Genomic DNA, 22384 nt, shown 5'->3' with positions numbered 1-22384 from the left:
GGAGAGCGGTGCTCCGGGGCCCGGCCCCGCGTCCTGGGCATTGAGGGGCCCGGAGAGCCTGGGGGGACGTGGAGAGCAGAGGCTCACCCCCTCCTGTGCGGGCGGGAAACTGAGGCCGCGCCTGGTGGGGCTGAGGACCAGCCTCCTGACCGCCAGCCAGTGTCCATCCGTCCCCCCCCCCCGCCCCCGTCACCCGAGCTGTGTGTGCCCGCGTGAGCTGGGACTCGGCAGCCCATGGCGACGGCGGCCCCACCCTCTCCCGCCTCTCCCCCCAGTGCACCAAGACCTGCGGGGCGGGCGTGCGGATGCGGGACGTGAAGTGCTACCAGGGGACCGACCTCGTCCGCGGCTGTGACCCACTGGTGAAGCCAGTGGGCAGGCTGGCCTGTGACCTGCAGCCCTGCCCCACGGAGCCCCCAGGTGAGGGGCGTGGCTTCCCGGGAGGCGTGGTAAGAGCCAGGGCCTGGGCTGTCGCCCGGGGCACCAGGTAGGGCGCGAGGTCCCCCCAGGACGGCTGAGCCTGGCAGGCGGGCAGGGCGGGCAGGAGGGGTGGCCAGTGAGGCCTGGCTGGTGTCCAGGGTCTGGGAGCCACCGCGACCTGTTCCTGGGGCAGAGTCTGGGCTCGGTGGCGGGGGCAGGGGGAGCAGCAGGGGGGGGCAGGGCCTCAGAGCTGGGCACGCGGGAGGCAGGGCGAGGGGCTGACTGTGTCTCTGGCTCGGGCATAGGGGAGGTGGACAAGCTGGGCTCTGACGGGGCGCTGTGGGCCTCCCAGGGGCACTTTGGGGGTGAGGTCCGTGAGCCCTGGCCCTGCTCAGGTCAAACCGCTCATGGGGACCCATGTCGGTCCTGGGCCGGGGGCAGCATTGGGTGGCAGAGAAATGAGCCCGGGTGCCCGCTGTGGGCCGGGAGGCCCAGTGCCCCTGACTCTGCAATGGGCACAGAAGGACCACTGTCCACAGGTGCCCCGTCCCCCAGGGCGCCCTGGGCATACCCTTCCCTCAGCTGAGGGCGGGGGGGCTGGCGGAGGGATGGTCCCATCCTGATGCCCATGCCCCCCGCGCCCCTCTCTCCAGATGACAGCTGCCAGGACCAGCCGGGCACCAACTGCGCGCTGGCCATCAAGGTGAACCTGTGTGGCCACTGGTACTACAGCAAGGCATGCTGCCGCTCCTGCCGGCCACCCGGCCCCGGCCGAGCCGCCGCCTGAGACCAGCCCCCTGGCCCCGGCTGAGCCACCGCCTGAGACCGGCCCCCCGGCCCCGGCTGAGCCACCGCCTGAGACCGGCCCCCAGGACACTCCCTGTGGGCACCCGGCCTGAGACCAGCCCCCGGGCCCGGGCACCCCCTGCGGGCCCCTGGCCGCGAAGATGTGAAACTGAGCCTCACTCTCCGGGAGGGGAGCCGCACCCCGGGCCTCCCGGACAGGCCCTGCGTGGGCCGTCACTCTTAGGGCCCGAGCACCTCGCCCAGCACCCTGCCGCCCGGGGCCCAGAGCCCAGAGGTGGAGGGGACCGGCCCTCCTGCCCCTCCAGGCTGCTCAGCCCTGGGCGGGTCCTGCCGCCTGGGGCGGCGGCAAGGGCGGGTGGGCAGAGGAGGGGCCGCCTGGGGCCCGGGCCTGCATGGTGACTCCTCCACAGGAGCCTCATGGCCATCCTCACACCCGCTGCCTCCCCACGCCACGCTGGCTCGGGGGCCACCGCACTTTAGCCGGGAAGAGCACCTCCCAGCACCCCTGTCCGTCCTCCGCCAGCACCGCACGTTAATAAAGTGTCTATTTATGGTGGCACGGGGCTCGCCGTGGCTGAGTCAGGCCGGCCGCGCAGCGCCCCCCGGAGGAAGGTTTGCCGAGGCCGCGGGACCAGGGACGGGGCTGGGCTGCCGGGCGCAGCGGCCCCCAAGGGGCGGCAGGTGGCAGGGTGGGGGGCCCGCAGGCAGGAGTGTCGGGGCACCAGGACTCCATGGGAGTCATAAATGAGTCCCGTTCTGGAGGCTGTTGGTGGTGGGGACCTGGGGCTGGGAGACCTGGGGGCCCGGAGGCTCCAAGTGAAACATGAAGATCTGAGAGGACCAGGGCACTAGGAGGGCCCTTGCAGGACTTGGCGGTGCAGGTGCTGGTGTGAACCCCACAGTCTGAGCCTCGGAGAAAAGTGCCCGTGTCGGGGTGCGCTGGGCGGGGCAGGGGGGTGAGGCAGGCGGGCGGGCCACACGGAGCATTGTGTCTGGACCTCACAAGAGGGTTCCTTACTCTCATGGACTGGGGGTGAAGGGACCCAGGAGGGCTCCCCGGAGGAGGTGGCGTGGAGGCTGGCCCCACAGCAGGAGGGGCTCTCCCTGAGGAGGGGGAGGTGCAGAGGAGCCACTGGCAGAGGCCTCGGGGGAGACGGGGGTGCTGCAGCCGGGGCGGGCACCGGTGCCTCTGCCGTGGGACAGCCGTGGCTCCTCTGGGGGCAGACAGGCGGCAGGACGGCAAGTGGCTGCTTCTCCCGAGCAGGGGCCACACCAGGGTTGGGGGTGTGATGGGGTGACAGTGAAGCCCTTGGGGTGGGCTTGCTCAGGGTCCCTGGCTTGTTTCCAGGGGAGGTGAGTCTGTGTGACCCCGTGTCCTGTCCCTGACCCCTGACCCCTCCCCCTCCTCCCCATCTCCCCTCTCCTGTGTCCTCCTTCCGGCCAGCACTTGCTGTGTTCTGCTGTGTGCCAGGCTGTGCCGGGGCTTTGCCAGCGCCCCTGTCCCTGTCCTAAAGGCCAGCGCAGTCTGTGCAGCCGCTGCCTCCCGGGCAGTGCTGACACGGCCCCGGGGACCCGCCGTCACCGCCATGGCGCCCGGAGCTCAGCGTTTGGGTCCCTGGTCCGTCCTTCAGATGGACACAGCCCCCGGGGACCCGGACGGACGTGGCTTTAGCAGCCGCCCCGCTGGGAGAGCCTGCCCTGGGCTGGACGGAGAGGCCGGCTTGCCTGGCCCCCGCTGTGCCCTCCCGCAGAAGCTCCCAGGGGGCTCGGAGGCGGCGGTGTGCGGTGCGGAAGTTGGTTTATTGGCTTCTGCTCTGCTGGGAGTGCTGAGGGCGCACACGGCTGGTGCTTCTCTCGTTCCAAACTTCTGAGACCACGCAGAGGGCAGACAGCACGAAGGACAGAGGAACACGGGACAGGAAGCCACAGGAAGCGCCCCTCCCGGCCCCGCCCCCTACCCCTACCCCACACTAATGCATCGGAAATGGTGTGGGGTCCACAAAGGGGGTGTGGGGGGGGGCTCTGGGGAGTCTGGATGTCTGAACTGAGGCAGGAGGAGAAAGGAAGAGGGGAAAATCAAGAATGCTAAAAGTAGCCTGGCCTGGCCTGTGTGGCTCAGTGGTTGAGCATTGGCCTATGAACCAGGAGGTCATGGTTCGATTCCCGGTCAGGCACAAGTCGGGGTTGCCGGCTCCATCCCCAGTGGGGGGCGTGCAGGAGGCAGCTGATCCACGATTCTCTCTCATCATGGATGTTTCTCTCCCTCTCCCTCTCCCTCTCTGAAATCAATAAAAAATGTATTTAAAAAAAAAGCCAGTCTTCATAACTCTGCGCCCGCCCGTTCCGGCTGTCTCAGCGCAGCACTCCGAGTACCAGCTGCTCGGACTGCGGCTCAGGACGGTCACTGCCCGCAGAGGCTGGTCTTGTAGGAAGGCCAGAGGGGTCTCGGTCCATCCTTGTGGGTAGATGGGGCCACCCCACTCTGGGGTTCCAGGGGCAGAGAGCCCTGGGGGGCAGGGAGGCACGCTGGGAGGGGAGACGCTGCCTGTGCTGGGTGAGGGGCTGCGTCCCCCTGGCGGGCGCCCCGGGATGGAGATGTGTCCCCAGGTGCCCTGGGCACCGCTTCCCCAGCCGGGGAGGGGGGCTGCGGGGGCTCCGGGCTGGGGGGCTGGGCCGGCCTCGCTCCCAGAGCCTCCGGAGAAATAGGGTGGGAGGAGCGGTCTGTCCCCCGGGACTGCGGCTGGAAGGGCTCCGGAGGCGGGGGGTGGGGGTGGGGGGCGGGGGGCCCTGTCTCGGGTCTCACGGGGCGTCAGTGGGTCTCACTGCTCTGTCCACCCGCCTCGTCGGGTGTGAGGAGTGGGCTGTGCTGGAGAGAGGACACTCCGAAGCAGGTGGGCCGGACAGAGCCTCTTCTCTCACTTCCATCAAAAAGCCGGTTGGTGCCCGGACAGCAGGCTCAGTGGCTGAGTGTCGACCTATGACCCAGGAGGTCAGGGTTCGATTCCTGGTCAGGGCACAGGCTGGGTTTCGTGCTAGATCCCCAGGGTGGAGCGTGCAGGAGGCAGCCGATCTGTGATTCTCCCTCATCATGGATGTTTCTCTCTCCCTCCCCCTCTCCTTTCCTCTCTGAAATCAGTAAAAATATATTATTTGTTTAAAAAGCCAGTTGGGACTGCATCCCTGAGGCCGGCCGGCCCTGAGACTGCCCTGTGAGGGGTCTGCGGAGAGGCCGCTGAGCTGGTGTCGGCCGCCTGGCCCTGGGAGCCAGGGGCGAGGGGGAGGGGAGCGCGCCCACCCCATCTGGTCGGAGGGCGAGGAGAGCTGGTCCAGAATCTGGAAGGAAGGCTGGCGGCCGCCCCTCCCGAACGAGGCAGGGAGACGGAGGCCGAGGGGGGAGTGGCAGGGCCGCCAGGAGACGGCCGGGCGGCTGGGCTGACCGGAGGCCATGACCCATGACACCTGAGGTTGAGGCTCACCTGGCATCACGCCCGCCCCCCTTCCAGCCCCGGCCTCGCCCCTGGGCCCTGCCTGTCCCTGCTCTGAGCCCCAGAGGCCCCTGGGGGCGGGGCCCCGTGCTGGCAGGGATGCGGGGAAGGCTGGGCCGGGCCCGGGGCCGGGCGGGAGGGCCATGGGGACCCCTCCATGGCTGGGGCTGGGAGGGGGGGCGGTGAGGGGGGGGGGAAGGGACAGAGGCGCTCAGACGTCGGTGCTGATGCTGCGGCTCCGGGCGAAGGCCTCCCGCATGGCGGAGAGGCGGTTGGGGTTGAGTGGCTGCAGGCCCCCGAAGGCGGCGGGCCCCTCCACGTCCTCCTGGCTGATGGCCCGGTAGGCCACGCGCTCGCCGCCGTTGCGCACGCCCTGGTCCTCGGGCTCCTGCAGCAGGAAGGCGGGCAGCTCGCAGTGGGAGCAGCCGCGGCGGAGGGCGCGGGCCTGCAGGGACGGGGGCCCGAAGGCGCCGGGCCCGTTGGTGAGCACCAGGTGGCGGTTGGAGTGCAGCGGCGGCAGGCCCGGGTGCGGGTCGAAGTCGGGCTCCTCCTCGTCCTCCTCAGAGCCCCCCTTCTTGCAGCAGTAGTACTGCGGGCGCAGAGGGTGTGAGTGCGGCCGCCGCCCCTCTCAGGGAGCTCCCACTGGCCGGGGCTCTGCTGAGCGCTGCACTGAGGGTTCGCTCTGTTCGGCACACCATTCCCCCATCCCCTCCCGGAGGCAGTGCATGGTGCAGGTGGGGAAACTGAGGCACAGGGGGCTGGCCTCAGCCTGGCTCATGTGCCGCCCTGGCCCACACCTGGCTTCCCCTCCTCCCTGAGAAAGATGCACTCTCCTGCACCCCTGCCTCCCCTCTGCCCGGAGGGTGGGTGGGAAGGGGGAGAGGGCTGGTGCTGTGTGTGGGAAGTCCTGGGCAGCCCGGGCACCGAGCCCCCAGGCAGAGGCGGGGCAGGCTGTCTGCTTTGCACTTTGCTCGAGACCTGACTCTTCCCCCTTCCTGAGCCCGGCATCTGTGGGGGGGGGGCCCCCCCCACAGGGCGCCCTCGGGCTCCCCCGCCCCCTCGTACCTGCAGCCGGCAGTAGCACAGCACGGCGATGATGCACAGCAGAATCACAGTCGCCAAGATGCCCCCGGTGATGACCACGGTGCCGGCTGTCATCCGCGCCCCTCTCCATCCACCGCCTGCGGCACAGCGCTCCCTCAGGGAAGGGGTCCGCCGCCCGGGCGTGCACGCCGGCAGGGGGCCGGGCCCGCCGCCCGCGCCAGCCCCGGGGCCCACACCTGGGAGGGTCCCCACACCTGAGAGGGTCCCCACACCTGGGAGGGTCCCCACACCTGCCGGAGGGGTTCCTTTTCAATCGTTAGGTTTACACTTAGAAAGTATTTTAAGCCCATGTTTTAACAAGAATTTTTTTTTTTTTGGTAGCTCATTCGTTGCCTCCTGAATGGGGCCCAGTCACTGGGGATGGAGCTTGCAACCCAGGCACCTGCCCTTGACCGGGAATCGAACCCGAGACCCTTAGGTGTGCAGGCCAACACTCTGCCCACTGAGCCACACCGGCCAGGGCGGGAATATTTCTTAAAACTGTTTCTTAGGAAGAGAGAAATGGGACAGATCATACTGGTGTTTCCACTTAACGCGGGAGCGAGCAGGGCTTCCACCTGTTAACGCGGATGTCCCCGTGACTCAGCAACAGTCCTCTTTCCTTGTGTATTTGCCGTTTCCCGTTACATCATCTATATAAAAGCCTGAGAGACCGTCACAACCAAAGCAGCTGTACGGGACAACCGAGCAGGCTGAGTGGGGTGACCAGGCCAGCAGGGGGGCATTTAGGGGTGACCAGCCAGGCAGGCAGGTGAGCAATTAGGAGGCAGCAGTCCAGGATTGTGAGAGGGATGTCCGACTGCTGCTGGTTTAGACCTGATCCCGCAGGCAGTGGGACATCCCCCGAGGGGACCCGGATTGGAGAGGGTGCAGGCTGGGCTGCAGGACCCTCCTCCCGGGCATGAATTCTGCGCCCTGGGCCTGGCGAAGAGTAATCAGACCAGCTGCGTGCGAACAGATCGCTGAGTGTAGCTGGGTATTTGCTTGCCTTTGGAGGCTGCTGTGCTTGCCTCTTAGGGAGGGGGTGAGCGTTGTCCCAGTCACTGGAATAGTCCTCACGAGGGTGCTCCCACCACACGGTGCCTCCTCCCTGTCTCTCCCCAGAGTGCTCTTCTTCTCAGCCCAGTTCCCTTTCTATTTTCCGTTGTAGAAACATCTGATTCCAGAGCCAGGAGCACGGCCAGCGGCTCCCGGTGGGTCTCGCTCCCAAACCTGCCCCCGCCCCCTCCCGGCCCCGGCTCGGCCCCGAGGACGGTTTCACTGGATCCTGGGTTGGCCCTTCACTGCTTCTTTCTAGAAATACAGGAAAATGGCTGGCCGGCGGGGCTCAGGGGTTGAGCACAGACCTATGAACCAGGAGGTCAGGGTTCCATTCCCGGTTGCAGAGCAGGCCTGGGTGGCAGGCTCCACCCCAGTGGGGCCGTGCAGGAGGCAGCCGAGCGATGATTCTCTCTTCTGGAAGTTTCTCTCTCTCTCTCTCTGGAATCAATAGTCGTGTCCTTGGAAAATACACATTTCCTTCCCCCTTTTAGGCAAAAGCAGCTTTCCACACACACCCTCCGCACGGCCCCCCTCACCTGCTGGTCTGTCCTCTTTCCCTGGACACTGGGGTCTCCCCGGGGGTCCCCTGGCCAGGCCCCCCAGCGGGCGGCCCTGTGTCCCCCGCTCCGGTGATCACAGGATGTGCAGGGAAGAGCTGCAGGCGCACGCCGTGAGGTTTGGGGAGACCTGCCAAGGACCGGCTGGAACCAGGCCCGCTTTCCCTCTCCCGGGAATGTGTGAGGAGCCCTGACAGACGGGCCTGCGTTCAGAGTCCTGTCTGGGCGGCGGGCGGGAGGGAGGGAGGGGCTGAGCCCCCGAGCTGGGCGGGGGGTGCAGGGAAGGTGTGTGGGAGGTCGGGGTGAGGGGCAGCGGTTCCTGCAGACCCATCTGCCAGGGTCAGGTGGCCTGGGAGGGAGCCCGGCCGGCAGGACACCAGGGCCCCTGCGTGCAGATGGAGGGGGACACAGATGGAAAGGGGTGGGGGGGTGCCAGGCACTGCTGTGCATCGGGGGCAAAGCTGGGTGAGGGACCAGACCGCCGGCAGGCAGGCAGGCAGGCCTAGACAGCCCCTCAGTGATTAGACAAGGCGCCAGACTCACAGACAGCTCCGCACGCAGACAGACGGGCCGACCAGACAGCCTGAGCACCGCGCCGGCCACACAGACGGACCGCGGGAGCCGGGACCCCCGCATTCCCGGGCGCCCTGCCAGCAGACCTGCCGCGGCCCCTGGGGCGGCTGAGGCCAGCTGGCCCGCCGGCCCGCCAAGGCTGCAGCCTGAGCGGCCGGTCCGGGGAGCGGGGGTGCGAGGAGGCGGCTGGAGGGGGACGCTGGGGGGGGGGGGGGCAGGCCGGCTGTCCAGACGCAGCCCCTGCTCTGCCCTGAGGGGAGGCAGACAGAGCAGCGCCGGGCAGAGCCCTCTGGTCTGTGGGGCACAGGGCGCCACGCACACCTCGGCCTGACCCTGGCGGGAGAGCACACAGCAGAACGGCCCCAGCACCCTCCCTAGTCCTCGGGCAGCTGTGGGGACAGAACAGACATGGGGCCCCGACTTGGCAGGGAGGAGATGGAGGCTCAGAGGAGGCAGGGCCACTCCCAGGGACTGGCCAAACCCAGGCCCCGTCAGGGCGGCCTCACTCCCGCCAACGGCCCCTTCCCGGCTGAGAGCCACGTGTGCTGCTGCCTGCCACGGGAACCCAGGCCCGCCAGGCCCCGAGCGCACCCTCCCGTCAGGCAGGTCCCCCTCCCGAGGCTTCACTCCAGCGCCCGGGGTGTGGGCCCCCGTGTGGAGGACGAGCCACCTGAGGCCGGAGAGGGACCAGGAAGCTGCAGGGTCAGGGTCAAGGCCGGATCTGCGGTCCCCACCCCCCTGGGCAGCACATGCTCCCCCTGCTGACCACGCCTCTGCTGCGCGTCACACCGCAGCCCACGCCACCTTTGTAGGGGTGCAGCCGAGGGGTCTGGGGTGCCAGCCCAGCACCCCTCCATGTCCTGCCCCCGAGCCATGCACCTGGCTGCCGCCCATCTGGCCACACTCCCCGAGGGCGGGGTGGGCGTGCACCCAGGCTCGGCGGTGACAGCGCGACCTGGACACCAGTCCCTGCTGGCCATCTGCGGGTGCGGACATGGGTGCTCCGGCTGCTGCCACCGGGGTGGGGGCCGAGGTGCTGGGCCAGGAGGGGAGAGGAAGGACACAGGGACCTCGAGAAAGCCAGGCTGCCTGCAGTCCCGACTCCTGGGGTTCTGATTCCTGCCCCAGGTCCGCAGAGCGCCCCCGGGACTGTGTTTCTGCTGTTTACCCCCGAAAAGATCACTTCGCCGACCAGAGGACTCACTGGGCTCGACAGAAACGGGGGTCACACAGGGATCTGAGGCTGTGCCGGGGTGCACGCCTCCCCCGACGCCCTGGCAGGACCCAAGCACCAGCCCGGCTCCGCTGTGGGTCCGGGGTCTCTGCGCCTCAGTTCCCGCCTCGCCAGGAGCACGGGGACACGGTCCAGGACTCCTCCAGACGGCGGCAGTGAGCTCAGCTCACCGCCCTTACTATCTGTGCCCCTCCGGGCTGACCCCACCCCAGGTCCCCACGGGCACTGGGAGCGTCTGAGGTGGGGCCGCTGCCCGCTCTGGGATGGGTCAGCGTGGCAGCCTGGTGGCCGGGCGGGGAGGTGCAGGCTCGGCCGGGTGCCCGGCGCTGTCAGCAGCTGCCCGCGGCTCCGGCAGCGGCCTGTCCAGCTGGAGCGCCTCAGCCTCGCTCCGCAGACCCGTGCACGCCCAGGGCAGCAACGCCCGCGGAGCCAGCCCGGCCCAGGCCCGGGCCCGGCCAGGAGATGCAATCCCGGGCCTGATGTCAGCCCACAGTCAGCTCCAGGCGGCCGAGAGCAGCGTGCCCTCCTGAGGCCCCAGCCGCCCTCCACCCCGCTGTCCTGCTGTCCCGCCTCCAGGACGCCCTTCCCCCGCCTTGCCAGGGCCGACCCTGACATTAGGGCCCAGAGCGTGCCCCCTCCTCCAGGAAGACCTCCTGGACTGATTGGGCACCCATCACAGGATGTCCAGGGGCCAGTGCCGGGAGGAGCCGTGCCTCGCAGCCCTGAGCGGGGGCAGGGAGAAGCGGAGGTAGGGCAGGGGCGGGAGGGTGGTTCATTGGTGACTTCATACAGCGGGTCAGCGGAAAAACAGTGCCCAGCGGCCCTTTGCCCGTCTCCCCCCCCCGGCTGCCCTCGCCGGGCCTTTGAAACCCCCTTTCTGTGCCCCGGGGGCTCTGCCCAGCTGGACCCCGAGGCGGGGGACGCCCGGGTCTGAGGCCTCTCCCTGGGCCTCAGTTTCCTTATCTGTACCCGGGCACTGCGGGGAGGAGACCGCCCATTCCCACGGCCCAGGACCTGAAGGATCCAGTCTGGCAGCTTCTACCAGCCCGCCCACGAGGGGTCTGCATGGCCGGGAGCCGTGACCCGGTTTGAGGATCACGAATGTAAACGCTGCTGCCAACACGGGGTGCGTGCCGGGAGGTGGAGGGTAGCCAGGCTGAGCCAGTGACACTGCGTCCCGGGGACCAACCATGGGCTTTTATTTATTTATTTATTTAAAAATATATATTTTATTGATTTTTCACCGAGAGGAAGGGAGAGAGATAGAGAGCCAGAAACGTCGATGAGAGAGAAACATCGAGCAGCCTCCTCCTGCACACCCCCCACCGGGGATGTGCCCGCAGCCAACGTACATGCCCCTGACCGGAATTGAACCCGGGACCTTTCAGTCCGCAGACCGACGCTCTACCACTGAGCCAAACCAGCTTCGGCCAACCATAGGCTTTGAGACTCAGAGCTGGAGGGGCTGGCACTGCTCTGGGAGAGCCGGGGGGGCTTCCTGGAGGTGGCGGCAACTGAGCCAGCCCGAGGGCAAAGGCCGGGAGGCAGAGAGATGTGTGCAGGCCGGGCGACAGCCTGCTGGAGGTGCCGGCCACGCTGACGGCCCAGACGATGTGGCTGGTGTCTCGCTGAACTGCTAACGTGGCCCCGGGGACCATAACGGGTCTTACAGCTTCCTAAGTGGCTCTGCTCCCTGTCCCTCCGGCATTTCTAAGGGAGGTGAGACGGGCCCTAAGCTAAGGCCCCTCTGATAGCCTGTGTCTCCTGGTGGGGTGGGGGTGGAGAGGGGACACGGGGAGCTCCAGCTGTCTGCTGTGCAGGGGACCCCGGAGTGGTGCTGGGTGTGGGGGCAGGAAGCACCTGGCAGCCAGCCAGACGCCCGCCCTCCACCTGCCCCCTCCGCCCCTCCCCTGCCCGGGCAGACCTGCCGGCCGCCATCTGGACCGGGTCCTGCGTGCTCTTCCAGACACTCTTGCTTGTTCTGCTCCCAGAGCTCGGCCACCCCTCCCTGCCTGGCAGGCCTCGGGAGGGAGCCCCCATCCCCAGCCCACCCTCCCCACGCCCCGCTCAGTGACCTCCGACCCCGCCGGCCCAGACGTGGGGGGCCTGGGAAGTCACACGAGCTCAGGCCTGGGACCCCAGCGGGACCCTGAAATCCATGTTCTAACAAGGAGCATCCCGGGCCGGGACCGAGGCTGGGCGCCGGCTGCCACGCCAATGCCAGGCCAGGCCTGCTGCCCCCGGTCTCCTGGGGCTCGTCCCCCTCGGGCACACCGTCTGGTGCTGAGCCCACTACCTGAAGCCGAGCTCCTGTCTAGGCCGCGAGTTCCTGTCTAGACCGGCCCCACATTTGTTCCTCATTTCACGCTCCGCAGCTCGGGGTCCGCGCAGGGTAATCACCAGCAGGGGAGGGGGGGGGCGGCTTGCGGCTGGGCTGGCGATGTTATCCAGAGCCCAGCTGGGGCTTGGGAGGGGGCTGGGGCTGGGGGAGGGGGCTGGGGCTGGGGCAGGGGCAGGGGCTGGGGCTGGGGCAGGGGCAGGGCTGGGGGTGGGGCTGGGGCTGGGCTGGGCTGGGGCTGGGGGTGGGGTGGGATTGGGGCTGGGACTGGGGCTGGGGGTGGGGGTGCGATTGGGGCTGGGGCTGGGGCTGGGGCTGGGACTGGGGCTGGGGGTGGGGGTGGGATTGGGGCTGGGGCTGGGACTGGGGCTGGGGCTGGGGGTGGGGTTGGGGCTGGGATTGGGGCTGAGCTGGGGCTGGGCTGGGGCTGGGCTGGGGCTGGGGCTGGGCTGGGGCAGAGGGAGGGTGCTGGGGCTGGGGCTGGGCTGGGGCTGGGGGTGGGCAGAGGGAGGGTGCTGGGGCTGGGGCTGGGCTGGGGCTGGGGGTGGGCAGAGGGAGGGGGCTGGGGCTGGGGCTGGGACTGGGGCTGGGGGTGGGGGTGGGATTGGGGCTGGGGCTGGGGCTGGGACTGGGGCTGGGGGTGGGATTGGGGCTGGGGCTGGGGCTGGGCTGGGGCTGGGGCAGGGTCTGTCAGGGCAAGGAAGGACGGCAGCGGACACAGCCGGGGCCCCGCCAGCCCGGACCCCGCGGGCAGGATGACTGCCACCTGCTGAGACGCGCCCACACCCCGCCCGTGGGAGGCTCACACACACCCCACATTCTCGGAGCGAACCGAGACCAGAGGAGGCGTCCCTGCCAGCTCCACCGAGAGCCGCTCCTGGGGCCACACGGTCAGAGGGGGAGCAGGGCGAGCGTGGAGGGCCCCCCAAAGCTGATGCCCTCTCCCTGCTCCAGCTGCCTGGGCGCCAGAGGGACCGGCTGCCCTGCCTCCCGCCCCCCCCCCACCACCACCACCACAAGCCCCATGAAGGCAGGACCTGGTCTGCCATGTTCCTGCCCTCCTCCTGCCGCCAGGGGGCAGTATGGCGCCAGAACCCGAGGGACCAGCACGGGCAGATGGACTGGGGTGGACTCACTGGGCAAACCTGCCCTGAACCCCTGGCCGTGGGGAGGGGGGAGGGTCCTGCCCGTGGGCCGCCTCCTGCACCGCCCGTCCCATGTTCCTGGGCAGGGGCGGCGGGCTCAGCGGCTGGAGGGCGGCCTCTCCTCTCCCTGCACCGGGTCCATGGCAGAGGCGGGTGAAGAGCTTTCCGCTGCGGGCACACTCCCCGCCGCCCTCACGGGGCTCGGCACCTCGTGCAAAGACAGGAAACTGAGGTGCTGAGAGGGGTGCCCCCGGGGGCAATGCCAGGCCCGTGCCCGTCACCGCGGCTCACACCTCACGGAAACCCGACGGGCATTCGGCCACAGCGGCAGAGAGCGGCGCGGAGGGTCCGGGACCCGCAGCCACCGCAGGGCTGGCCCTGGCCCCTCGGACACCTGCTGTCCCGAGCGAGAGCGAGCCCACCCCAGCCCCGGCACCGGGCTGAGGCGCCCGAGGACATTCAAATCGCCACACCTGCCGCTCACCTGCTCCACCTGTTGAAAGCACGAGAGGAAAACCGGGGCCCCTACGGAGAAACACGGAGGACGGAAAAAGAACAAAAGCAGATTTCTGAGCAAAGAAAAAAGAAAGCTGCTGTGTCTCAGATGGAATACACGGGGGAGAGTGAACGTCACACTCGATACTGCAGAGGGGAAGATGAGGAACAGAGACAGCCACGGAAGCCGCTTGAAGTGACAGAGAGAGAGAGAGAGAGAGTCACAGACGAGTAGAGGGGAGGGTGGGGAGGGGCGGCGAACAGGGACCTCAGGGGAGGGGGATGCAGAGAACACCTGGAGGAAGCCCTGGCTGACGTACCCCACACCGGACGGAAGCTCTAGGCCCACAGATCCCAAACTCGATGAACAGCAAACACTGCGGCCCTGGCCGGTGTGGCTCAGTGGGTAGAGTGTCTGCCTGCGGACTGAAAGGCCCCAGGTTCGGTTCCCGGTCAGGGCACAGGCCCAGGTTGCGGGCTCGGTCCCCAGTGGGAGGCATGCAGGAGGCAGCCGATCAGTGATTCTCTCATTGATGTTTCTATCTCTCTCTCCCCCTCTCCTTTCCTCTCTGAAATCCATAAAAATACATTAAAAAAAAAAAAAACCCAACACCACAGAGAATGAAGAAAACACCAGGGAACATGATAATCACGCTGTTTAAAGTAACGAGAAGAAAACCTTAACCACAGAAAGCATGGACACAGGACACTCCGAGGGCCCGAGTGGGGGAGGGGGAAGGGGGAGGAGGAGGGGGAGGCCCAGGTTGAGGGGCAGCGGCCCTTCAGGGGCTCTCCTCCTGGGCACCCCAGCCTGGAGAGTGGGCGCAGGGAGGGGGTGACCGGCAGGGTGTGCGTGACGGCCTGGCTGCTGCCTCCCCTATTATCCCCGCGGGTGCGGGAGCGGAGAGGAGTCGTGCACCGTTTTAAAAAACAACACGCCAAAAATACACACGTGTCAGCTGCTCACTCGGTAACAGGGTTTCCATGGCTACAGCTGGAAGCTGCGTGTGCGGGGGTGAGGAGGTGGGCTCCCTCAGCCGGCGGATTAGGGCGCCTGGGCAGCTTGGGTCGAGCGGGTTCCCTGCGGGACTGGGGGGGGCGGGTACCAGGAGCGCGGCCTGCCCTGCCTCCACCATCGCCCGAGGGCTCCTGTCCCGCCGATCGGAATGACGCCTGTGTCTATGGCTCCGTTCACACTGGCTTTGGGTGCAGCCGCTCCCGGGGTGAGCCGCCCTGTGAGCTGGGAAGACAGGACCCTCGCCCTAGAGGCCTGGCCTGTTGGGCTCGGTGGCTAGAGCGTCAGCCGGGGGACCAGAGGTCCCGGGTTCGATTCTGGCCCAGGGCATGTACCTCGGTTGCAGGCTCCTCCCTGGCCTGGGCCCCCTTGGTCGGGGCGTGTGCAGGAGGCAACCAATGGATGTTTTCCTCACATGGATGTTCCTCTCCGTCTCCCCCTCTCCCTCCCTCTCTCCCTGGCAATCCATGGAAAACAGCCTCGGTGAGGACCAACAGGAACAAGACAGAAGTCTCCCCGCCCCCGGCCCCCCCCCCCCCCCCCCAGTGCACAGTGAGCCCTGAGGACGGGGCGGGGTCACCGCGGTGACGGAAAACCGCTGCTGGGCACCTTGCCAGGTCCTAGGCCTCCTTCCTGTGTGGCCTCTGAGGCTGCAGCTCACACGGGGACGCCCCGGAAGTCCCACCCCAGCTGGAGACGGCAGCGTGGGCAAAGGGGCAGCCCCACCCTCCCCCCAGAGCTATGTGTGTACATGCATGCATATGTGCATGTGTGTGTGTGTGAGCATGTGTGTTGCTGGCAGTGATGAAGAGCGATGATGGTGCATCAAACAGCTGGTTGCTCCAAGGGCCTGGCGGGACCAGCTGGCAGGAGGGGGGGAGCTCACACAGGCCCCTACGCCCTGCTCGGCGAGGCCCTCCTGCCGCTGGCACAGCATGGCACCGGGCACCGGGCACTGGGCACTGAGCGGCGCCGGGTGTCCGGGCGGCAGCGAGGATGCCGCCTGAGACATTTGTTTTCTGTCAATTTACTTTTTTTAACGGCTCAGCCACTTCCAAGGAAGCGTGGGTGGGCGTGTTGTCAGAGGCCCCGTCTTGCAGATTCCATCATCTTCCCACACCAGGTCCTCCCCGCCCCCTGCCCCGTGCCAGGAGCCGCCTCCGACGGAGCCGTCCTGCAGCTGAGGACCCGCCGGCCGCCCGCAGCCCCGCAGCCCCGCCTCCCGGCCACGGCCACGGCCACAGCCACGGCCACGCTGGAGCCCGGAGCCCTTCCTGAGGCGGTCTGGGTGTGGGGGGAGACCTGCCTGTGGGGTCTGTCCAGGGGAGGCGGGTGGGGCGACTGCGGTCCCCCAGGAGAGGCCGCCCGCAGATGGCACAGACTGCCCAGCACCCGCCCGGTGCCCCGTGAGCCAGGCCGGGCTCAGCACTGCACAGCCAGCAGGTGCCCTCCGCAGGCACCCCCCAGCCGTGCAGACGGAGGTCCGTGAGGCGGGCCGGAGCAGCGTCCACGGGCCCCGGGCTGACTCCCCAGGAGAGGACCTGCGTCAGGACGCCCCCTGCGGGCACAGCCTGAGAGGTCTTTCGGGGGGATGCCCGCAGGGGGAGGGCCTCAGTGGTCAGGAAGCACACGCAGAGCAGGGAGCGGAGAGGCGAGTGGCTGAGCCGAGCTCGGAGCCCAGGTGAGGCCAGAAGCACGGCGTCTCCTGTGATGGTGATGCTCGCTGCCCCCTCCTGCCCTCCCCGCCCCCGCCCTGCCTCTCGGAGGGAGGGGGAGAGCCTGACAGAGAGGGAGAGGCTGTGGCTCCGCTCTGGATGGTCCTCCCTCAGCCCCCGGGTGTGCTGGGCCCCGGCCGTGGCTGGGGGCAGGTCCCCCCTCGGGGAGCAGGGCCCGGGCCGGCGCCTGCCTGTGAACCGGACAAATGAGCCTGTTTTGTCTCCGGGAAGCTCCCGGGATGCAGGCGGCAGCGCCTTGGGCCAAGAAATGGGAAAACGGTCCCATTGACCTTTCCGACCGGCAAGGAGAGGCCGGACAGGCGTCTGGGAACCAAGGCACTCCCCCCACCGGCCGGCTCAGCGGCTGAGCAGCGACCCCGAACCAAGAGGTCCCGGGCTCATTCAGGCCCGGGCTGCAGGCTGGATCCTGGGGGGGCGTACAGGAGGCAGCCGATCCGTGCTTCTGTCTCATCACAGATGTTTCTCTCCCGTCTCCCTGCCTCTGAAATCAATAACCGTACATTTAAACCATAAAGATGCTCTCTGGCAGCCCCCCGCCCCGCCGCTGGGTCCCGCTGCGTCTCCATCCCCAGGGCGGCCCGGCCTGCTCCCGCCTTGCGCCATCCGCCAGCAGAGGAAGGGGAGCCCATGGGAGAGGGTGCGGGCTGCCCCCCGTCCGGCACGCTGGAGAGCCAGGCGGGCCGGCAGCGGGCGCGGGCTCCGGAGTGGGCAGTAGCCTATACAGTCCGGCAGAGGGACCCCAGGGCAGCGAGGGCCTCCATGGGGAGACCAGCCTCTGTCACGACATGGGCTGGGCCTCCACGGCGAAGAGAGACAAGAGGCCATGCCAGATCCCCGCTCCCGGGAGCAGAGAGGGGGCAACCGGGGCATCTTCAGGGGCCACAGGCGATCGCCAAAGCCGGTGCCCGCTGTCCGCACCCAGCGATGGAGGAAACACCGCCTGCCCACGCCCGGACCGGCACTCCCACCCGACTCCGGGCTCGGCTCCACCCCCCTCCAGGGACCGTGCCCGAACCCTGAGCTGCGGCCTCGCAGCGTGTGCCAGGCCCCGGGGACAGCTCTGCCCGCCCCCACCCTGGCCGCTCCTGCTGCCCATCACCCTCCCTGCAGGGGTCGCGCCCAAGGACGCGTCCACAGAGGCTGCGCGAGGCCCGTGGCAGCGGCGGGGTGTCTGTCTGTGCCTGCTCCTGGCGGGTAGGGGCAGAGGAGAGCGCGGGTGACCGAGGACAGTCAGGCTCCGTCACAAAGGGACCGGGGACAGCAGAGGAGCGGGCGCCATGCCCACCCAGGGGTGGCACCGTGGGGCCGGGTGCCTGCTCTGCGGGAGACACAGCTGGTTCTCACCCTCTCACGGCGAGGCCGCCCTCGGTGCTGGAGCCCGGGCGCCTGTGGACGCGCCCGCGCGGGGGAGTGTGTAAGCAGCGGAGGGCCGGCGCCCAGGGCCTGGCGTGGCGGGAGCCGCCTCTGCTCCGTGTGGGGCCTGTTCTCAGGGAAAGCCAGGCTCAGGGGGGCCGGTCAGGCCGAGGGGGCGGCGGGGGGAGCCCCGGGAACCTGCACACACACACACACACACACACACACACACACACACACACACCCCAGTTCCCAGGGCGCCGTCCTGCCAGCTGCAGCTACCCCGGAGTGGCCAGCCCTGGGGCCAACCGACACACACACTGTATGTGCAACTACACACGGCAAATAACAACAACAACAACAGCAATAATAAGAACAAGACAGAGGACCCCTCTGTGGAGACCCAGGGCCTGGCCCCAGGCAAGCGCCAGCCGGGCCGCCGAGAGGGTCGCTGGCACAGACAGATGCCGGGCCCGGATGGCTGGGAAGTGCAGAGATGCAGGTGGCGGCTGGGGAGCCGGGGGTACCATGCTGGGGGCGGGCGGGGAGCCGGGGGCCCTGTGCTGGGGGCGGACGGGCTTGTCTGGGGCAGTGCCAGGCCGCGGGGCTAAGCCGGGAAGTGCCCCCCAGCCGGGGCTGGCCTGGAAGAGAGGTTCCCCCAGCTCAGCATCCGAGGCCCCCTCCGCCGCCAGCCGGCCGGCTGACACCCCCACGGCGGGTGCTGTTATTGTCATTAACGGTGAAGAGCCTGAGGCCCAGAGAGGCTGAGTGACCGGCTAGGAGCACACAGCGCGGATAGAGGTGTGGCTCTGGGCCCCCTGAGGGCTGCTGGGCTCTCCTCGCCTCGGCCGCACTGTGGACCTGGCCCAGCAGCCCGGAGCCTGGCTGGTTCTGAGACCTGTGCCAGGCCTGGCCCCCTCCAGCGGACCTCCTAGCCGACCAGACTCCTCCCGCCCCCCCGCCCCCGCCAGCTGGGAAGCCGAGCACAGAGGTGGGGCACTGGCCCCCTCCTCTCCTGTGGACCCCCAGGAGGGCGGGCGCGTGCCCAGAGCACAGGCACATCAGCCAGCGTGTGATCAGACTTCTGACCGGTCGCTGCGGGAACAGGAAGTGCCCCTCGAGGCCCACCTCCTCCGGGGCGCATCCCCGCCCCCTGTGCTTGGCCCCCCGCAGCGGCCATGCCCCAGCCCCGGCCGGGTGGGCGTTCGCCGGGCTCCGTGCCTGGGTGTTACCGAAACAACACTGGTTCAGCGTCCCGGCTGTTCCCATCCCCCGACGCCCCTGCCTCGGCTGCTCTGTTGCCCCGGCCCATCTCTCCCTCTGCCCCGGGCGCCCCTGTGACCCTCCGACCTGAGCGGCCTCCTCCCGGCCTCCCTGCCTCCAGCCTTGCCCTCTCCTGCTCTCCTCCAGGCTGCAGCCAGGGGATCTCTGAGGCCAGAATTGGCCCATCCCTCCCCAGCCCCTCTGCCTATGGTGCCCACCCCTACGAGCCTGCAAGCCTCCCCTGGTATGACCCCCACACACACTCCTGGGGTCCCCGGGCTCTCCCCAAGATCGTGCTTCCATCCTCCGGGCCCCCGGAGAAGCAGGGCCACCGTCTATCTCACAGCCCGGAGCCGAGGCCCAGGGTCCCACCGCCCCAAGCAGCGTGCAGGCTGGGAGGCCGGGCTCAGCCTGAGTTCGGGGCTGAGTAGCCCACCCTCCCCCAGGGCGAGTGGGTCAGCCCCCCAGGTGCCCCCTGCAGCGCCCCCCCTCAGGAGGCCCCCTCTGGAGCGGGTCAGGGTGGGACCCAATCCCGAAGGGAGCGAAGGGCTTTGAACAGGAGACGGTGCACCCCAGCCCGGGAGCCACTGTGCTCGGCGGGGGGGCCTGGCCGCGGGGACGATGCAGAGCACCTCCAAAGGGACAGTCACCCGAGGAAGCAGCCCCACGGCCCCAGGGACCGACGCCGGGCACCCCACACGGCCGGCCCTGTGCCCGTGGGGAAGGCGGAAGCACCCCTGTTTTCGCACGTGTGGAGGCCGAGCGGCTGCCCCAGGAAACCCCTTACCCCCTAACTGCCTTTTCCAGGCGCACAGACGGGACGGCTGTGGGGAGACAGCGGCGGGGCCGGGGGTCTCAGAGCACCAGAGCGGAGCCTGGATCCGCGGTGACGCACCGAGAGTGATGAATCTCAGCTCCGCCGCCTGGCAGCCATTCCTCCTGACCCGCTGACCCCGCTGACCCGCTGACCCCCTGGCCCCTGACCCGCTGACCCGGCTAACCCGCTGACCCCGCTGCGTGGCTCTGTGGAGCAGCCCCACGTGACAGAGACCCCGAGGCCTTTGGGGGGGCTGGCTCCCAATGCCACAAACCCCCCCGGCCGGCCGGGGCCTCCGGTCCGCGGTTTCACCACGCCCTGCCCGCCTCCCACACACAGCCTCTCCCCCCCCGCGGGCCCGTAGTGACCCCAGCACCAGGAGAAGGTCACGCGGGAAGGGGCAGAGAAAGGGGCGCCCCTCGGCTGCACGGCTGTGCCCACCTGGCCCCCAGAGCCCTGTTCGTGCCCAGACTGTGCTGGCACAGCTGTGTGTCTGGGGCCTGCGGCGTCCCCTCCCCAGCGGAGAGGCAGAGCCAGCTGCTCCGGGGAGGCCAGCGGCTCCGAGCTCACCCCCCCCCCCGTGCATCCGGGGGCACGGAGGCTGGATCCTGGGGTCCTTCCCAGACCCCCGACCCTTCAGGAAGCCATTTCCCAGGGGAGTGCCCACACCGATCTGCCTGAGGACACTCAGCAGCCTCCGGGCCGGGGGACCACCTGGCTCTTCCTCCCCCGGCACCCAGGTGCCCGCAGGCCGCGGCCGGACACGGGACGCACAGACCCCGAGCTGCTGGGCCCCGGGAGCGACGGCTTCTCCGCGGTCCCGGCACCGCGCGGTCAGAGCTCAGGGCGGCCTGCGGGGCAGAGACGCCCGCCTCGGAGGACATCTGCTCATCAGGAGGGCACCTGGTCCCCGGGCTCCCCCTCAGTGCCCGGGGGGGGGGGGTACGGGGAGGCGGGCGGCTGTGCTCCCCGGCCGGTCCCAACTTTCCGGAGGCTGGAGGTTCTCATGGGGCCTGGCACCCCACGAGCCTGGCCTGGCGGGGGCAGTGGGGGGTGGGGGTGGGGGGCGGCCCCTCTGGCTCTCCTGAGCGACACCCACGGGATCATTGCTGGGTCCGAGACCCCCGGGACACCCCGACCCTCTGGGAGGGTCAGCGAACCTGCCCCTCGAGATGCAGCCAGGCACACGGGCAGGTCCACACGGGCAGTCCATGCGGGCCCTGGCCTTGGACTACGGCTACCGAGGGGGGGGAGTGGGGAGGGACCTGTGTCCCGGGTTTCTGGTGTCTGGAGTCTCGTTCCAAACAGCAGCCTGGTGCTCCCGCCCGCAGCCTCAGCTCAGACATGTGTGGGCGGGAGGGGGGGGGGGGGCAGAGGGTGCTGCCAGCTCTGCCACTTGCTGGCTGCGTGACCTTGGACCGGTGACCAAACTTCCCGCACCTGCTCCCTCATCGGCGCCCTCCCTCTGGGCTCCCTCTCCGAGAAGGCACCCCAGGCGGTCCCGGCTCCTGGCAGCAGAGAGGAGGGGGCTCGCTTCTCGGGGAAACTTTCCCTCCCACCGTCCCTGCACCAGGCGACGGGAACGACCAGGGTCCCCTGGCACAGTGGGTGCCCGGCCTCGCCCCCAGGTCCTCGCTGCCCACCTTGGTCTCTGTCCCAGCCTCCTGCACAGCCGGCACCGGGAGAGCCCGCGCTGGGACCTGGGACGCCGGCCGGGCAGCCCTGAGCTCTCCGGGCGAGGTGGGCACCGACCCGGGCTGCCCGCCTGCACCCCTGCTCCGAACCCCCGGCCCTTACCTCACACCATGGGAACGGCGCTGCCCCCGGAGGACTCGGGTGCCCCTGACCGGGCGGCCGGGCTCGGTCCCAGCCGGGAGCCCGGGCTGCGAGCGGCGAGGAGCGGCGGCTCCTGCCCGGCCGGTGCTGGCGGCGCGGCTGCGGGCGCTCGGACGGGCGAGGGGGCGCCGGGAGGTCCCGGAGGCGGCGGGGGACGGTGCGTGCCCAGCGGGAGCCCCTGCCAGCCCTGCTGCGCCCGCGGCTCGGACCGGGCAGGCTCCCTGCGAGCGGCTCGGCGGAGCCGGTCCCCGCGGGGCGCGCAGGCGGGAGGCGAGAGGCGCGCGCCAGGCTGGTCGGGAGCGCGCACCGCTGCCCCGCGCGCCGCCGTGGTCGGGGGCTCCGTGCGGCCCGGAGCTGTCCCTGGTGCTGACGCCGCGCCCGGCGGGTCCCAGGCTTCGGGGACACCCCCCCCTCCCCGGGGCCCCGCCCGCGTCCAGCTCCTCGCCGCCTCCCTGCGCTGCGCGCCAGGCTGAAGCTGCGGCTGCTGAGCCACGGGGCGACCCGGGCCGGGCCCTCACCCGGAGTGCCCAATGGGCACAGCAGAGCCCGTTGGGGTGGTCGGAGGGTGACATACACGCCCAGGGGCCTGGCACAGCGTGGTGAGCAACCCCAGAGCGGGCAGAGGAGGAGAGCTTGTTGGCTCTGGGCCGGCAGGGGATGCTGCCTGGGGACCACTCGGACATCCACGGGGAGGGAAGCAGACCTGGGCCCCGGGACCACAGAGCCCAGAGTGGCACCAATGCCCGGAGTTGCAGGGAAGCGCATGTGGGCTGGTGCCAGGGAGAGGGTTTTAACGCGAGGTCCTCCCCCCCCCCAGGAGTGGGTGACCCGGACTCCGTGGGAGACCCCTGTCCTGCAGATACCCCGGAGGCTGCAGCCACCGGGACCTGGACCGAGAAAGCTCTGGAACTTAAAAGGCTCTCTCCTGGCCGAGTGGCTCAGTGGTTGAGCGCCGACCCATGAGCCAGGAGGTCTCGGTTCGATCCAGTCAGGGCAGGGCACAGGCCTGGGTGGCGGGCTCCATCCAGTGGGGGCATGCAGGAGGCAGCTGTTCCGTGATTCTCTCTCTTCATGGATGCTTCTATCTCCCTCTCCCTCTCCCTCTGAAATCAATAAAACCATGTTTTTAAGAAATGGTTGAAGAGGCTCTGAGTGAGAATATGTG

The 22384-nt window shown here is 69.2% G+C and overlaps 2 protein-coding genes across 4 annotated transcripts in view; one reads left to right on the top strand and one right to left on the bottom strand.

Moving 5' to 3' along the window:
- The window catches only part of ADAMTSL2 (ADAMTS like 2), a gene marked incomplete at its 3' end in the record, with an annotated part of 29761 nt that extends 28554 nt beyond the window's left edge, over nt 1-1207 (top strand). The window contains exons 18-19 of the mRNA XM_084899122.1: nt 276-420; nt 1074-1207. Of these exons, the coding sequence (XP_084755248.1) occupies nt 276-420; nt 1074-1207 (279 nt within the window). The remainder of the gene's footprint in view (nt 1-275; nt 421-1073) is intronic.
- A 2801-nt stretch (nt 1208-4008) lies between these two features.
- On the bottom strand, nt 4009-21584 carry FAM163B (family with sequence similarity 163 member B). Of its 3 annotated transcripts, XM_084899684.1 has the most exons (4): nt 21181-21584; nt 7394-7635; nt 5778-5893; nt 4009-5301 (listed from the first exon to the last, which is right to left on the bottom strand). In XM_084899684.1, exons 3-4 carry the CDS (start codon nt 5868-5870, stop codon nt 4924-4926), a joined length of 471 nt encoding a protein of 156 aa, XP_084755810.1. In that variant the 5' UTR covers nt 5871-5893; nt 7394-7635; nt 21181-21584; the 3' UTR covers nt 4009-4923. The 3 variants fall into 3 exon arrangements, with proteins under 3 accessions (XP_084755810.1, XP_084755808.1, XP_084755809.1); XM_084899682.1 differs by lacking the exon at nt 7394-7635 and having other exon boundaries at nt 5778-5878; nt 21168-21583; XM_084899683.1 differs by lacking the exon at nt 7394-7635 and having other exon boundaries at nt 21181-21583.
- Between the last annotated feature and the right edge of the window lie 800 nt (nt 21585-22384).

The sequence above is a fragment of the Pipistrellus hanaki genome, assembly GCF_964339955.1.
Source record: "Pipistrellus hanaki genome assembly, chromosome: 11".
Taxonomy (NCBI): Eukaryota; Metazoa; Chordata; class Mammalia; order Chiroptera; family Vespertilionidae; genus Pipistrellus; species Pipistrellus hanaki.
Note: the sequence above shows the minus strand (reverse complement) of the source record. Positions and strands in the feature narration are given on the sequence as shown.

Excerpts from the sequence above, each read along its gene's own strand:
- FAM163B (XM_084899684.1), bottom strand. The coding sequence starts at position 5,870 with ATGACAGCCGGCACCGTGGTCATCACCGGGGGCATCTTGGCGACTGTG. Across the intron at positions 5,302-5,777 it reads TGTGCTACTGCCGGCTGCAG|TACTACTGCTGCAAGAAGGG; the intron begins GTACGAGGGGGC and ends CTGCGCCCGCAG.